Raw genomic sequence first — 17511 nt, 5'->3', positions numbered from 1 at the left:
TCCAGTGTGTTCTTCTTGATGTCGGTTACCTCGAGTTTGTGATTAAGATATACCAAATGACTCTCTGTTTGCTCTCATGCAGGAGAGTTGTCTAGCTTTCTGATTATTAGCACATGTAGTTATTATTTATTTATTTATTTATTTATTTATTTATTTATTTATTTATTTATTTATTTAGCATGTGGCATAAAATGTACATATATACAATTGAATATAATACAGTGACAAGAAAACATAATTTCAAATCAGAATGTCCCCTCATGCCATCTACTCTGATGGAATCAAGAAATCAGCCCATCTACCCAAGTAAGCTGCCGACGATGTGATGTATAACCTTAATGTACTCCTGGACGGTTGTAAGCGGGCAACAATATTCTGGCAGCCAGTATATCTGAAAAGATCTCCTAGCTGTCACATGATGTCAAGCACATGTAGTAAAATGACTTGTAAAATAAACTTACAGTATTCTTAAGCACCAAGGCAATCAAGTTGGTTTTCAGTGACATAGAGTTGAAATTTATTTCATATTTTTGTTTATAATAACCTTAAATTATTTTGTGTAATATATCTTGCCTTAACTACTGTGTGTGTTTTGCACTGATTTATTTATTTATTTTTACACTTTAATCAGTCATATGCATTAAAACTAATTAATATTTATTTATGTTTTGCAGCATCTTTAATGCTACGCAGAAAAATTCCATGTACCGGTCATTTGATGACACCTCGTCGTTTGTGGATACAAACCATACCTACTCAGGTAAGTTGTTCTTGTAGTTTTTTAAATTTTTGCTGTTCGTATATAAAGAATTGTCCGTTCTCAATTATTCTAGGAATATTATCATGAGCATTCTATTTAATTTGATGTGTATTTCCACACACACTCTCTGTGTTCCTGTTTTCATCTCTATGAAAGCTACATCTTTTGCATACGTCTTGCCATGTCCATTGCCTATTTTTCTCTTTATACGCGACTAAAATGTGATGTTAATAAACTAGTTGTCTAATATTAACCCCTCAGCGTCGCAGCCATTTAAATAGCTTCCTACCCCGCGGCCGGATGAGATTTCAAGTACGCGCGACTGAAATACATCGATTCACTTAAAGCGTTACTGCAGGTATAAGAGTAGCCCGATTTTCACGAAATTTGGAATTCTTTATGACAGAACTATGTACATGCAGATAATTACATAATTGTTTCACATTTCCTTAGTAATTTAGTTCCGTGTGATAGAGTTCGAAGCACTCTTTGAGACAGGGACTCAAGTCACACTCCTGGCAGCAGTACACTGACGTCTTCTTTTCGCCGTGTTTTGAACACAGGATACAATGTCTCTGAGGTTTGGATTTCCAACTCTTGGGTGCAATTTCCTGATAAAATATCTTTCCTCCAACCTTGGAACTGTATTATCTGATGCGCGCCGGCCTTAAATATTTCGTTCCCCTCCCGAGCGAGCGTATTTTGTAAACAAACCTTTCACCAGCTGAACCCGATAAGGTAATTGCTCAATATTTGTCTCTGTGACCTGTGTGAGTATTATTAGAGAATTTAGCAATCAGTATTCACCGTTGAAAACTTCTGTTTGACCTGTATAATTATCTATAGTCTCTTACACGAAATTTTCAAGTACTGTTTCCTCCTCATCGTCACTCTCATCATTTACCACTGGTACATAATCTATTTCATTATCACTGCTGCTTATACTATCACTACTACTTCCGACTAAACTTTCATCTGAATTATACAATATTTCAAGCACGTTACTGTCAGTCATACCACAGCTGAGCGCCGTGCGTCACACGGACTGATGAAGCTGCAGCGAGACCGAAAGCAACAGGACGAAACTGAATGAGGGGAATAACATTTATGACGAAACAAACCAACTCGATACATATTTCAGATAAAAGGTCGAGACAACATCTTTCAAACGAGATATATACCATGAACAACTGGTTCTCGTATCGTATGACAGAAAGCAGCACTAACTGATGCCTACACAGAGCGCTCGTGGAGAATTACGAAAATATTACAAGCTGAAAAATAAAGAAAAATATAATAAATAAATCGCACTCCCAATGTACAAATAGAGCAAAGAACATCACACGAAAAGACAAACTTCTCAGATCATCATTTCTTTATTTTATTCAGTGGGAAAAAATGAAGCAAACGGACTTTAAAAAAAAAAAACAAGAGATTAGTGCTCAGACTTATTTGACAAATAATTATCCTTGCAAAAACAACTACATTATAACGATTTTTCACTTCTTATTTACAACACCGATAAAGCCGAAAATGTCTTCTTGGAAACAAAATAATTTGCATATCAGTAACTCCAAAACTCTTCGCGTTATAGCCGTAAATGTGAAACCATGTATGGGTCTATACCACGTATAGAGGTCGGCGGCTACGGAAGAAAACAGGGTCTATACCACGTATAGAGGTCGGCGCTGAGGGGTTAATAAGCAAAGTGGGAAATGGCGAAAAGTGAAGTTAGATAATGCTGTGCTGGAGTTCGTAAATTTTTAGAATCGTATGGCGCCCTTTGAAGATCAAATTTTTAAATACTTCTCTATATATGACCCATTGCGTGGAAAGAGACCCAAAGTTGGCGGTGGAAATTTTACAGCAGAGCTTAACAAAAGCGTCTGTCGTGTAAAAATTGCATGTCTATGTTTTGACTTCATGTGCTACCTATGGGTGTTCTTAACAAAGTAAGTCACACAGTGGTTCGAGTCTTCGTCACTCAACGTCATGAAAACTTTATACACTTGGTAAGAAAAATTAGTAAAAGCTGCTGATATGTTTGTATTGTCTGCAAGAGTATTATGGATAATGGGTTCATATAAATAACCATTTTATAAGGACAATTCTACTTCAAGGACAGATTTTTAAAGTGTAGTCTAATATTTATTTTTTGATGGAACATGACAAAACGAATGGTGTGTTTTTTCTGTCCTCAAGACTCTGATCATTAGTTCTAAGCACCAATTTGATTCTAGTGTACTCAGTGCATTCTTGTTATGTTTTAGGAAACTTACATGTTTTTCACTGTTCTGTGTTTTCTATCTATGTCCAATTTAAATCTAAGCAACCGGCCCCGTGGTGTAGGGATAGCATGCCTGCCTCTTATCCGGACGCCCCGTGTTCGATTCCTGGCCAGGTCAGCGATTTTTACCTGTATCTGCAGGCTGGTTCAAGGACCACTCAGCCTACGTGATTACAATTGATAGGTTATCTGATGGTGAGATGGCGGCCCCTGTCTAGGAAGCCAAGAATAATGGCCGAGAGGATTCGTCGTGCTGACCACACGACACCCCGTAATTTTCAGGTTGAGCAGCAGTCACTTGGTAGGCCATGACCCTTCGGGGAATTTGCGCCATTGGGGGGGGGGGGGGGTGTATTAACAAGCAGCTGAAGATGTCTCTCATGGGACGAAACGTGTACTGCCAATTTTTTTATTATGTAATTTAATTGCAAAGTGTGATTAGAATTTTTTTGAAAAGGTGGAAATCCTCAGGTTTTTTTATTTTAGAGTATTGCATTGTCAATACGGACAAATTATGAAGATTTTAACTTGTAATTTAGGTCCCTTTCTGCACAATTGGTCACATATAAACAAAACAGGTGTGATCGTGTGGACAAAAGTGGTATAATTTCTCTTTCCTTCTTATATAATATATCATAAAATTTAGAAATACTCTTTAAAATATCACCATGCTTTTTTTTTTTTCTCTGGGTCTTTAATTATTTTTCTGTAAAGATTGAAAACTGTTTCATACAAGTAAAGTTTTATAAATGATAGTAGTAGTCATTAATGTTTTAAATGGAACCCCTTTTTTACTAAACTTGTAAAATTTTGCATTGTGTATTATTTTGAATGTCTGTTTCAGAGCTATCTTCTTCCAGCTTTTCCTTTCCTAATGCAAAGTTGTCGTGTTTAATGAGCTTCCTCCCTTTTCTTTCTATTCAATGCCCACTGCTCTTCTTCTGGGTCTTCCTTTCTTTCCTTTACCCTTGATATCCAGTTTCATTACCCTCTTACCCACACAATCCTTCTCTCTTCTCGTGACATGGCAAAATCGTGGCAAATGTGTCTCTTAAATTTTTCCTGCTATTTCTGCAACTTCCATTGTCCGTGTGATGTGTTCATTTTGGACACAGTCTAATTTGGTTACTCATCACAACCATCTCAACATATTAATTTCTGTTACTCTCTTCCTGTTGATTTATCCGTCATTCAAAGTCAAGGTACATCAGTACAGTACACGAACAAGAAGGCACACCACGAACATCAGAGACAGGTCTTGATATATACAATTTGACAAAGAAAGAAGACATAAATTGGATTGAGAATTCTGTGTTTGAAACTCCTCCAGTTCAGCGGTATATACCCTTGCTCAGTGATATCAATAGTCTTCCCTCTGCAGTGGAATATTTTAACATGTATATACCTGGCAATATGTTTGAAACTGGATCTCAAATGACAAACCTATATTCAATGCAAAACAATACACACTTTTCACCAACAAATCCTGAAGAAATTCAAACTTTTGTGGGATTACACATTGTTATGGGTAACATGAACTATCCTAGAATTAGAATGTATTGGAATGGAAAGCTGGGTATACCTTTAATTTATGAGAATATGGCCCTAAGTGGATTTTTCAAATTGCGGCACAACCTATATTTTGTGGACACACAGCTAGAACATGCAAATGACTGTGATAGGTTTTGGAAAGTCTGGTCCCTTTATGATGCAATTAGGTCAGAGTGTTTGACAATTCCCTTAGAAATTAAACTCTGCATTGATGAACAGATCATCCCATTTAGAGGCCAGTTAAATGTTAAACAGTATATAAGGAACAAGCCCACACCATGGGGAATAAAAAAAACTTTGTTTTATGTGGTGAAAGTGGAATTATGTATGATTTCTTATTTTATCAGAGTTCTACAACTGAAATTCAAAAACAATTCAAGGATTGGAATTATGGATCTGCTGTAGTGGCACATTTGTCTGAGAGCATTGATGAACCAAACCACCAACTGTACTGTGACAATTATTTTACCTCATACAATTTATTTCAGTTGCTCCAAAGGAAACAAATTTATTGTGCAGGCACAGTAAGAATAAATTGTTTCAAATGTCCACCTCTTTTATCAGACAAGAAATGTAAACAGAAAGGCCGAGGGTTCTCTGATCAAACAGTAACTGCAAATGGTGACGTTGTTGTAACTAAGTGGTTCGACAATAAACCTGTATGCATGGGGTCCAATTTTGTAAGTATCGGTCATGAGGGTACCTGCAAAAGGTGGGATCATAAAACAAAACAGTACATAAATGTTTCAATCCCAGAAGTGATACATCTATACAATCAAAGCATGGGGGGAGTTGATAAATTTAATTTCCTGATGAGCATTTACAGGACCTTCATACGAACAAGAAAGTGGACACTTAGGATGATTACCCATGCTATTGATATGGCTTGCACCAACAGCTGGTTGGAGTATAAAAGGGATGCCAAAGTACTTGGCGTTCCAGGAAAGAATGTTCTGGACCTGGTTCACTTCAGGCAACACATCGGTGAATCTTTGATCCTCTCTCAAAGAGTGTGGCCTAAAAAGAGGGGCCATCCAAGTGCCAATGTAGAACGTGATTTACCAGAATTGAAGAGACACATGCAAGCTGAGCAGCATCCAATCAATGAAGTACGTTTTGAACTGATTAATCACATGGCAGGGTTTGATGACAAAAAATTTGCATCAAGATGCAAGGCTTCAGAATGCAACAACAGAACGCTCTTCTTATGCCTAAAATGTCAAGTTCACCTTTGCATAAAGAGAGAATGCAGTTGCTTCCAGAGTTATCATACTCCATAAATCTGTAGAGGAAGAAAGCTTTTCATTCTTCAGGCACTGTTTCTGTGCTATTAATTAGTGTGTCCAGATAACTAGAAGGCAATCCTAGGCTCTGAATTGCCAATACCAAACTTTTGTGTTACTTCTTGGCCATTTTTCAGAAATTTTGTTTCTTTTTTTCTTTTGTGGTAAATTTTTAGTAATATTATTTTGGTATATTCTTATTTAGAATCTTTGTTATATTGTTCTGGGACTTATTTTATGCCTAATTTACATACTATTTACTTGAATAGATTGAATAAAACTGTATAAATAATATTAACTGTGTCTGGTACTCTGCAACCTTCAAGTCACAATGTACATTACAGTGCACATTAAAAATCTCTAAAACTGCTTGACCTAGGTGTTCCAAGCTCAGATATAATTAATCACAAGGTTTCATTTAGTAAATGTACAAAATTTTAGAATTTTTGGTCGATTAGAAAAAATTTGTGACCGAAAGGGATGAAAGTTGATCTGAAATGTCAGAATTAGACATTAATTCCTGGGCTAGTCCAATTGAAGTGGCTCCACTACTATCAAATAAATCAATGATACTTTTCACAATGTTGAAGTTCTGGCAGTAATAGTTACAGGTTTCAATCCAGGATCCCCATCTTGTCAAAATGGGAGAAGGCGGCAAGGGATTGTCTGGAGCTAGCAACTTAAATGATGCAACACGTGAAGGGGCTATCAAGAAGACCTTCTTGACACACCCAATCAAGTTATCAACCTCACTGAATTGATTATGAATCTCTTCTACAACTCTATGCAAGGCGTGAGCTAAACAAGTCACATGCACCATTTTACTATATAATGCGTTTAGTCATTTGGCAGCTTTCACAATATAAGGTGCAGCATCCATTACGAAGAGCAGTACATTGTCATGGCAAATGCCTTCAGTCCATACAGCACACATAGATCTGTCAAACAGTTTACTAATGGTAGAAAAATTGACTTTTTCTAAATGTTCACAGTTTATTAGAAATGTTTCATAACCGAGCTCGATAGCTGCAGTCGCTTAAGTGCGGCTAGTATCCAGTATTCGGGAGATAGTAGGTTCGAACCCCACTGTCGGCAGCCCTGAAAATGGTTTTCCGTGGTTTCCCATTTTCACACCAGGCAAATGCTGGGGCTGTACATTAATTAAGGCCACGGCCGCTTCCTTCCCACTCCTAGCCCTTTCCTGTCCCATCGTCGCCGTAAGACCTATCTGTGTCGGTGCGACGTAAAACAACTAGCAAAAAAAAAAAAAAAAAAATGTTTCATCTGGACCATCTTCTCCCAAAGTCCCCACAATGACATTCACAATATATCTTCCCATAGAGTCTGTAGTTTCATCAATTGATACCCATATTTTCTTATTTGCAACCAGTTGTCTGATTTCTTGCATAGTTTTTTCGTAGCTTCGGCTGATAAAGTGGAAGGATCGGGAAGAGATTTGCTGGTGTATTTTTCTAAGAATTTGCCAAATTTTGGATGATTCAGCTTATTTAAGGGAATATCAGCACAAAGAAAGGCTGTACAAAGTTCTTCACAAAATGGTGAATAAGATTGGCAATATTCTCCTAGGAGCATTTGCTGTAGTGTCTTTCCATTTCGATTCATTGTACTCCACGTTTGAGTTTTTCTGTTGCCACATGCTGCTGGACGTTAAGTGACTTCTCCGCAGTTACTCTTACATCGCATAGTTTACAACACAGTATTTTACCATCACTCACGAACACTTTCTCACCATATTGAGACCCGAACTGTTGTAATCTTACCCAAATATTTGCTTCACTTTAGGCAGTTTTTCTGAACTGTACTACACAGAACACACACTTCCGACTTCAACAAGATTCAGTAACCTCTGAGACGCACCAGATTATGAAAGACAGGCTTAAGTAGCTAGCTACCTCCTCACTGTTGCGTAAGGGTAATGTGTATATTGTGAATTCCACAGAAAGAGGGGAGGAAGGTAGGTTCTTACCATTTTCCAATAAACAAAATGCGATGTGTAATTCTGAGAAATACAACAACTTAATTGAACACGGAAATAAGAAACTGTCTTTACTACCTGAAGGAGTGAAAATATGACAATTTACTATCTAAAATATGCTTTTATCACATGGAAATGACCATTTATGCATAAATATGACTTAACAAACTTCTATCATTTGATTACTTTTTTCATAACAAGCATTTACCGTATAATCCCGAATACCACCCCTATTTTTTTCCCATAAATATTGGTTCTAAATCTTGGGTGCGGGCCATATTCAAGTCGTTCATTCTCATACATATTTACTACGTTTACGGGGAGTATTGAAATAGATTCGAATACTGTTACAGTGCTCAGTGTACCACATGTAAATGGGCATTCAGTTCTTATTGTGTTTTAGTTGCGTTCTAGGAAACAAGATTGATTTTTTCTCAATACAGTTACAGTGGCATGTAAATGCGATATGTAAGGTAATGAAATACGGTAAATCAAAGAATAGGGGTAAATATGATAGCCTCTGCTGTGGATGCTTGATCGTCATTTGTTTCACAAGTGTTGCTGGCATGCTGGGTGCGCGAATAGTTGATCTCGCGGGATATCATACTTTGCAAGAGTCGAGTCTGTTTGGTTACGGAAGTCTACCTCGCTCACATTCGAGTTCCATATCTGTCCCGTGAAAGTGCTGTCTCGATAGTAAGCGATGGATTCAAAATGAGGTCTGCGGTCATTTACTGTGCATGACAAATTTAAAGTTCTAAGCGAAGCTGAAATATACGGAAATCACGCTGTTGGCAGAAAGTACGGTATTGATGAATTGTGTATTCATGATTGGCAGATGAAGAAGAAGGAAAAACCTCTAAAAAGTAACGATTGCAGAGCGTTCCACGGGCAGAGTGCAGTGTTTCCGGAAATTGAAGAACAACTCCACAAATTTCTGATAGAAAAACGTGAGTTAGGATATGGTGTTCTAGTGAAATATGTCAATTGAAAGCACTAGAGATCTCAAAAGAACTCAAAACACAAGGTTTTACTGCAAGCCGCGGATGGATCCGAAACTATTATCGGAGAAAGGGATTGTGCCTTCGGAGACGTACGTCTATTTCACAACGTCTCCCTGGGGTGTATGAAGAAAAATTAACGTCCTTTTGTAACCTTACAACAGGGTTAGAGATTTCATTCAGCATTTATTATTATTATTAAGATCATTAATTGACCCGATGCATTAGATTTTATATTCTGATTTTCATCATTTATACTGTAATATAATTAGGCATTATGCATATTATGTCATTTAATCATAGGATAAAGGAATTTTGTTTGTAATTATTCTGTATATTAATAAGTGAGATTTGTTGGTTTGAAATAGTCATACTGTAACTTGTAATTGGCATATTATTTTGCAATCGAAGCTATGTTTAACCGGAGCTCTTTTTAACAAACGGCACTTTTCAGGGTTGAATTGAGTTATTTAGTGAATTGCGGTGCTATAATTTGGAATATGCCTAAATTCTAATTCTAGACCAGGACATACTACTACTACTACTACTACTACTAGCACTGCTACTAAGTGAGTCTCTGCCTTAAGAGTGCACACTGCTCATTCACAACAGAGCATTAGAGTAGGGATCGAATAGCTGGAATACTATGATGAACCAGTGAGTTACGTACCAGCAGTACGGTATCAGAAAATGTATGAACCACTCTAATGACATGCTAAAGAAGAAAGTTTTCTAACTCCCCAGCTATTTCCCGCTAATATTCAGTCAGGCTCTTATACTCGGTACGCAACAGTAATCCCATTTATCGGAGTTGAGCGGCAGCATAAGAGACGAAGAATATCAGCACAAACAATGGTCATTGTAATGTTATTGTTGATCAATGTTATGCACTTTCAATATTGTAGACCTTTACATTTAGTTTTCTTCCGACTCTGAAATACCACTCTCATCATAGTCGGTACGGTAAAATTGATTAAAACATAAACGGTCTGAAATTGAATTCGCTATAACATTTGTTATGTAGTACTTTTTGATAGGACCAATAACACAGGTATTTAAAAATTAAATTGTAGGTGCCTTTCCCTAAACTACAATTTCATACAGGGCGAATAAAATTGTTTGTAACTTAGACTGTAGTTTCTTATTCCACGACTCTATATACCGACTTCGGTTTTCTCATAGCTCTGCATTGATATGGACTCGGCAACAAAAATACAAATTCATGAATATCTGTGTTATCAAAGCCGGTACGGTAACATTGTATGATATAAATGATCGGAAATTTAATTCTATATAACTTTAGTTATGTAGTATTTATCGATAGGACCACTAATAATATAAATGTTTGAGAATTCAATTTTAGGCCTTCCCCTAAACTACCATTTCCCTCAGCATGAGTAAAATGATTTATAGCCTATATTGTAGTGGCTCTTCCCCCCGACTTCAAATACCGATTTTCATTAAATTCCCTTCAGCCATTTTTCATGATGCGTGTACATGCATACAGACAGACAGAAATCATGGAAAAGTAAAAAGTGCATTTTCTTGTTACTATGGACATGACCAATACAGAAATACCATTCTTTTCAAATTCTCAGCGATGTACAGACAAAACTCTTATTTTATATACATAGATTTTCTATATATGTTACAACAAATCTCACAGGGTATATTTTTAGTGTTAAATTAAAGTACGGCACTGCTAGTTCATTGTGACGTAAAGTATAGTTCTAAATTCAGTTTTCTTTTAATAATAAATACCGTATTTACACGAATAATCCCCGCCGCCGAATAATCCCCGCACCCTAACTTTAGGTAGGCTTACACTAGAGTCCCGTTAATCCGAACCCCGTTAATCCGAAAGTCCGGTTATTCCGAACTGAAATATTAAAAAAAAATTAAAAAGTTATCCTTATTGAAATGAAAGAACATATTATAGAATGAAGACTTACTCGCACTTTATTAGTCATATTTTACTAGAATAACTTAATGTAAACATAATTACACATCATAAACAATCAATCACTGCACGTTCATCTTTACAAAGTCTGTTAGTTTCTTTTGCCATAGTGATTGGGACCTACTCGAAGATGCAGTGTTAAACCAGAATCTCATAAACATCACATCAATGGGCGTAGTAGCGGAGTGTTGCTCGACGTAGCAAGTTCTAGGCGGCCGCGGCATCTGAATATGAGACTAGTATAACCCGTTACCGTATTTCAGCAGTTTTAGGAGACAAGTTTTAACCTAGTTTTAGTCTTTTTCTCCTCTACGGGTTCTTAACTACCCTACTGTAATTTTATACAATATTTTATTAATGTAACTGCTAAATAATGGGCATTTCAAATTACAGGAACCGGGCGAGTTGGCCGTGCGCGTAGAGGCGCGCGGCTGTGAGCTTGCATCCGGGAGATAGTAGGTTCGAATCCCACTATCAGCAGCCCTGAAAATGGTTTTCCGTGGTTTCCCGTTTTCACACCAGGCAAATGCTCGGGCTGTACCTTAATTAAGGCCACGGCCGCTTCCTTCCAACTCCTAGGCCTTTCCCATCCCATCGTCGCCATAAGACCTATCTGTGTCGGTGCGACGTAAAGCCCCTAGCAAAAAAAAAAAATTACAGCATGTACTGTATTGTAGAAACTATTTTCCTCAGACGTTTGAGGCGCTGACCTTCTGACCCCAACTTGGCAGGTTCGATCCTGGCTCAGTCTAGTGGTATTTGAAGGTGCTCAAATACGTCAGCCTCGTGTAAGTAGATTTAGTGGCACATAAAAGAACACCTGTGGGAGAAAATCCCGGCACCTAGGCGTCTCCGGAAACCGTAAGAATAGTTAGTGGGACGTAAAAACAATAACATTATTATTAGAAAATATTTTTGGGTTAATCCGAAAATTTCGTAATCCGAACAGACTGCGGTCCCAATTAGTTCGGATTAACGAGACTCTACTGTATTTTGAAAAAAAGAAATACCAACTTTGACGCAAAAACCGCATCCCAATTTCATGCCTCAAATTTTTTTTAAAAATGTGCGGGTATTATTTGCATAAATACGGATATTTACGCGAATAATCCCCGCCACCGTATTTATGCGAATAATACCCGCCACCGAATAATCCCGCACCCTAAATTTAGGAAGGCTAATTTTGAAAAAAAGGCCAACGTTGGCGCAAATAAAACCTGTGCCCCAAATTTTTTTTAAATGTGCAGGTATTATTCGCGTAAATGCGGTAAGTGATTCTCTTTCCAAGTACAATCCTCAGTTGTGGAAATGCAACCGTAATCTACAATTGTCCTGATCCATATTCCTGTATATTGCCAGATGTATGAGTTTATCACCTCACGCCTTGAGATAATTGAAATAAGAGGCATGCTCTCCGAATTTTGTTGCTTAGTACAGCAACTGGCGCTCAAGCAATTTATATTATATTGTGTGAAGGAGATTAAGAGTAACAGTAGTGGTAGGAGTAGTTACACTTTTAGCGTCACATTATTCATTTGAGGAAAAAAAATTCTTACTTGCTGTCACAAATTGGGAATGCTGACCAGAGACCTGTCTATTTTGAAATGCCGTTGGAAAATACAGTGGATCCGAAGGGTTCTAAAAATGTAACCATTAGAACAGGTGGTAACAGGAAGCAACGATGCACTGTAATGTTGTGCATATTAGTGGATGACACCAAACTACCTCCATATGTGGTTCTGAAAAGGAAATCACTTCCGAAAGGAAACTTGCCATCCGGTGTTATTGTTAGAACATGAGTCCGTCTGGATGAACAGTGCGTTGGTTGAGGACTGGGTGAAGTGCATTTGGCAGCGTTGCCCGGGAGCTTTGTTGCAAAAACGAAACATAGTTATGTCGGACAGTTACCGAGGACATACAACTGACGCCGTACCGTCCTTTCAAAACTGCAATGAAACAGTTGTACACCGAATGGATGTCTGATGGTGATCACGTGTTAACACCAACCAGACAAGTGATGAGGCCTGAAGTGGGACTAATATGCAATTGGATCAAGACCGCATGGGCACGCATTCCCAACGATCTACTGTCCAAAAGCTTTAAGAAATGTGGAATTTCAAATTCAGTGGACGGTAGTGAGGACGGCTATTTGTGGAAAGGTGCCAGCGACGAAAATTCCTATGATGAAACTTCAGATGACGACGGTGAATTATGAATGATCTGAGTATTGGACCGATTTTATTTACGATTTTTGTGATGATCTTATTGATTGTAAGCTGTTTGAATTTATATTTGTGGTATATTTGAAGAAAATGAAATAGGTATGTAAGTTATTTGATTTTTTTTTTTCCATATTTTGCCGTCTCAAATTTAGGGTGCAGGTCTTATTCAGTGGCGGGTGGTATTCGGGATTGTACGGTATATATATTTAAGGAACTTATCAGTCTTACCATATGTGCTCCATCATGAAAATCCTAGCCCTAGAAATGAGATTCTGTACCTCAGGATACCAAAACCTGGTTACAGGTCCAGACCTTATTTTTATGTCTTTAAAATAGCTCTGAAAAATAAAATAAAAATAATTAAAATACTTGTTATATGTACGAGGACGGTTTGAAAAGTTCTCGGAATCACCGCTAGATGTCAGTGCTAGCGCAACGAGGTTCCCGCGCAATAATCACACATCCTTTGTGAGTGAACACGTGGCGTGTCAGTGCTCTAGCTGCAGGAGTGTGGTAGTGACGACTCTTTGTTGTTGTTTCCGCGTAGTGATTTGTGACAATGGAAAAAACTGAGATTCTAGCAGTGATTAAATACTTTGTAAAGAAAGGTATGAAAGCAAAGGAAATTCATGCCGACTTTCAGAACACACTAGGGGACTCTGCTCCTTCATTTTCTACTGTTGCCAAGTGGACCAGCGAGTCGGGAGAGCTTGGATGATGATCCGCGTAGTGAACGTCCAAAAAGTGTTACGACCCAAGAATTTATCGCAAAAGTGCATAAAATTGTTATGGAGGATCGTCGACTGAAAGTGCGGGAGATTGCTGAACCTGTAGGGATGTTTTCTGAATGGGTATATTATATTTTAACCGAAGAATTGGGTATGAAAAAATTATCGCAAGACATTGGACATTGGACAATAAACGCACCAGATTGGAAATATCCAAACAAAGTCTGGCCAGTTTTCAGTGCAACCAACAAGATTTTTTGCGCCGGTTTGTGACTACAAATGAAACTTGGGTCCACTACTATACCCCAGAGACAAAACAGCAGTCAAAGCAGTGGAAACAATGCTGATTGACCACCACCAAAGAAAGCAAAGGCAGTGCGTTCGGCCGGAAAGGTCATGGCCTCAGTTTTCTGCGATGCAAAAGGCATTCTGCTGATAGATTATCTTCCTACTGGCCAAACATTTATGGGGCAATACTATGCAAACATCCTCAACCAACTACAGAAAAAGATACGCGAAACAAGGCCTGGTTTGGCAAGGAAAAAATTCATCTTTCATCAGGACAACACTCCGCCGCACACAAGTGTTATTGCCATGGCAAAACTTCATGAACTGGGGTACGAATTGTTGCCACATCCACCTTATTCACCTGATTTGGCACCATCAGACTTTCATCTATTCCCCAAGCTGAAAATTATCCTCGGTGGACGGAGATTTTCTACAAGGGAAGAACTGACAGCTGAATTGGAGAGGTATTTTGCAGGCCAGGAGGAATCTCATTTTCGAGATGGGATCAAGGCATTGGAACATCGCTGGACCAAATGCATTATTCTACAGGAAGACTATGTTGAAAAATAAAAGCAATTCCACCGAGGTAAGATAATTCTAGTACATTCTGAGAACTTTTCAAAGCACCTACGTATATTCATTGACCGGAACAACGGAAAACACAAATGTTTGTTTTTAAAAAACCGAGAGAGTTATTGGTATAAAACATATCAGATGGTATCCTCCTCCGTAGTGTAACGGTTAGTGTTATTAGCTGCCGTCCTCAGGGGAACGGGTTCCATTCCCAGTACTGCCATAAATTTAACAATGGCAAGAGGGCTGGTCTGTGGTTGAAATGGTACATGCAGCTCACCTCCATTGGGGATGTACCAGAAAAGAGCTGCACCACCTCAGGATCACGACACGAGTTTATTTCTTTTTTATATCAGACAATCATGCTGAAAACTAAAACCTAAAATTTCACATGCAGCACTAAAAAACCGCGCTTCAATCTACGTTATTACGACCTATGTCACACAGTGTGATATCACCCCGTGAGCGTCAAAACCTATTTGAAACCAGTTGACTGCTTAACACTCACCCTCAATCGTGTCATAAAGCTGTAGCTTGCAAAGGTTCAGCGGACCTTCTTCACCGTGCCTTCCGTGATTTGCTTGGAAATGAAAAATCATTTTCGACACGCTCAACAACATTATGCTTAAGGAATCATCACAAACGTTTTTATAAACCTTTCAGAAAAAGAAAACTGACAAATACAATGTGGGAATTACAAAGGAAAGCTATGAGGAAGGCTGATAGAGGACGCAAAGTATAGCGCTGGTCCCATTCAACAGCTAAGCAGACGGGCAGGCATGCGGGGAAGAGAAACATGCCATGGTGAACCAGAAGGAGGGGGGTACTGAGGAGGTGCGGAGGTGTGGCGCTAGGCAGGCAGTGTGCCGGCTTAGCATTGGCCAGCAGGTATTCGCTTTTCACGCAGAACTTGAAATGTCGCAACTTTTAGGCCCCTTAGTTAACACCCTAAAAATGTCGGAACCTAAAATTGATTCTGATATCTTTTATTTACGCATACCTCAATATGTTTTCCAAGTTTCATCGTGATCGGAGACTTATCCATTCCGTGTTACAAATCTCATGTTACGGTCCATATTGAAATGTACTTAAAGTCAAATTATTATTATTATTATTATTTTTTTTTTTTTTTAATTCGTTAGGGCCATCTATGGACCACGGTGCTTGTGTTTTAGCTGTTTCTTGAAGTCATCGTCGTTGTTTGCCACAATTGGTGTTCTTAGCGGCTGGTTTGGCAGCTGTTTTCTTGTTGGTACCTCGAGCTTTCCTGATGGCCCAGTAGTCCTTCATTTTCCGGCTAAATTCAATCTTACGTTCCTCAGACCATTTCCTGGTCTCGTCTTTTGGTCTGTGGGTAACTTCTGTGAGGGATGTTACAAAGGATTTAGTTTTAAGAGTTGTATGATAGTTACTCCGATCAGCTATGTCGTTTTGATTTATGTGGAGTTCCGAAAGGTCCTTCTCCACTTGCTTCATCCACACGAACCCAGTAGCTTTGCCCTTGTTAGCAGCCTTGAAGATCCTATGAGATAATCTATTTGAGTCCATTCTGGATAGGTGTCCGTAAAAAGCCAGTCGCCTTCTTCTGATGGCATCTATGAGATTTTCTTGGTGTTTATATAGCTCACGATTTGGTTGATACCATCGGCTTCCATCTGGTAAAATTCTTGGTCCCACTATCCGTCTCAGGAACTTTCTTTCTTGTACCTCGAGGGCTCTTAGTGGGGTCTTCTTAGTTAAATATAGACACTCTGCTGCATAGAGGACTGACGGTCTGATTACTGCATTGTAGTGTCTTAGTTTGACATTCATCGACAGATTTTTTGAAGCATACAGCTTTCTACAGGCATGGTAAGCATTATTATTATTATTATTATTATTATTATTATTATTATTATTATTATTATTATGTATTTGGAATATGATGAATGATGACAACAGACCCATTGGATTGTTGCTATAGGTCTCCCCACGTGATTGGTCGCGGAGGAATCAACTCCAGTATATGGACTCCGGTGTAGCGTAGTTGACTTGCAGTCTGTGCAGTGAATTGTTCCCCGTCAAACATGCCTCGACAACAGAGAAGAGTACGCTATCAACAACTGTCTCTCTTTGAGAGGGCTCAGATAATTGGGCTGTGTGAGGCTGGATTATCGCTGAGGACTGTCGCTGCACGTGTTGGCCAACAGGCATCTACGGTACAGCGTATATGGCAGCAGTGGTCAAATGAAGGTACCCACACTCATAGACCTGGCACAGACCCAGCGCAACAGGCAACTGTGAGAGAGGATCGCCGCATCATTCGGATGACCCGGATGGAACCCCATGCTACAGCAGCACAAATTCGAGCAGCTGTGGCACCCCATGTTACACAACAAACAGTTGGTAATCGCCTGCGTGCAGCTGGCTTACAAGCCCGTGTCCCTGTAGAAGGTGTTCCATTGACCCCACAACAGCGACGTGTATGGCTGGTCTGGTGTCGAGAAAGATCAACGTGGGTCAACGAATGGCATAGGGTCGTCTTTAGTGATGAACTGCGCTTCTGTCTTGCCCGCAGTGATCGCCAGAATCGTGTGCGCCGACGTACCGGGATCTTATTGTCGAGAAGCACACAGGGCCAACACCAAGCATTATGGTCTGGGGAGCTATTGGCTTTAATGTGAAATCACAATTAGTGCTTGTTGAGGGCACTATGACTGCTCGACAGTACGTTGATAGGGTACTCAATCCAGTGGTTGTCCCTGTGATGGCGAACATTGCTAATGGGATGTTTTAGCAGGACAATGCATGGGTTCACACTGCACGCATCTCCAGAGAAGCTCTCCATGACATCACAACCTTAGAAATGGCCCGCCAGATCCC

At 39.0% G+C, this 17511-nt stretch overlaps 1 protein-coding gene across 1 annotated transcript in view; it reads left to right on the top strand.

Moving 5' to 3' along the window:
* wwk (white walker) overlaps positions 1-17511 on the top strand; it is a 260834-nt gene that overhangs the window by 22112 nt on the left and 221211 nt on the right. Inside the window, exon 2 of the mRNA XM_067147682.2 lies at positions 675-760. Coding sequence (XP_067003783.2) covers positions 675-760 — 86 coding nt within the window. The remainder of the gene's footprint in view (positions 1-674; positions 761-17511) is intronic.

The sequence above is a fragment of the Anabrus simplex genome, chromosome 5, assembly GCF_040414725.1.
Source record: "Anabrus simplex isolate iqAnaSimp1 chromosome 5, ASM4041472v1, whole genome shotgun sequence".
NCBI lineage: Eukaryota > Metazoa > Arthropoda > Insecta > Orthoptera > Tettigoniidae > Anabrus > Anabrus simplex.
This window is presented reverse-complemented; position numbering and strand designations above follow the sequence as displayed.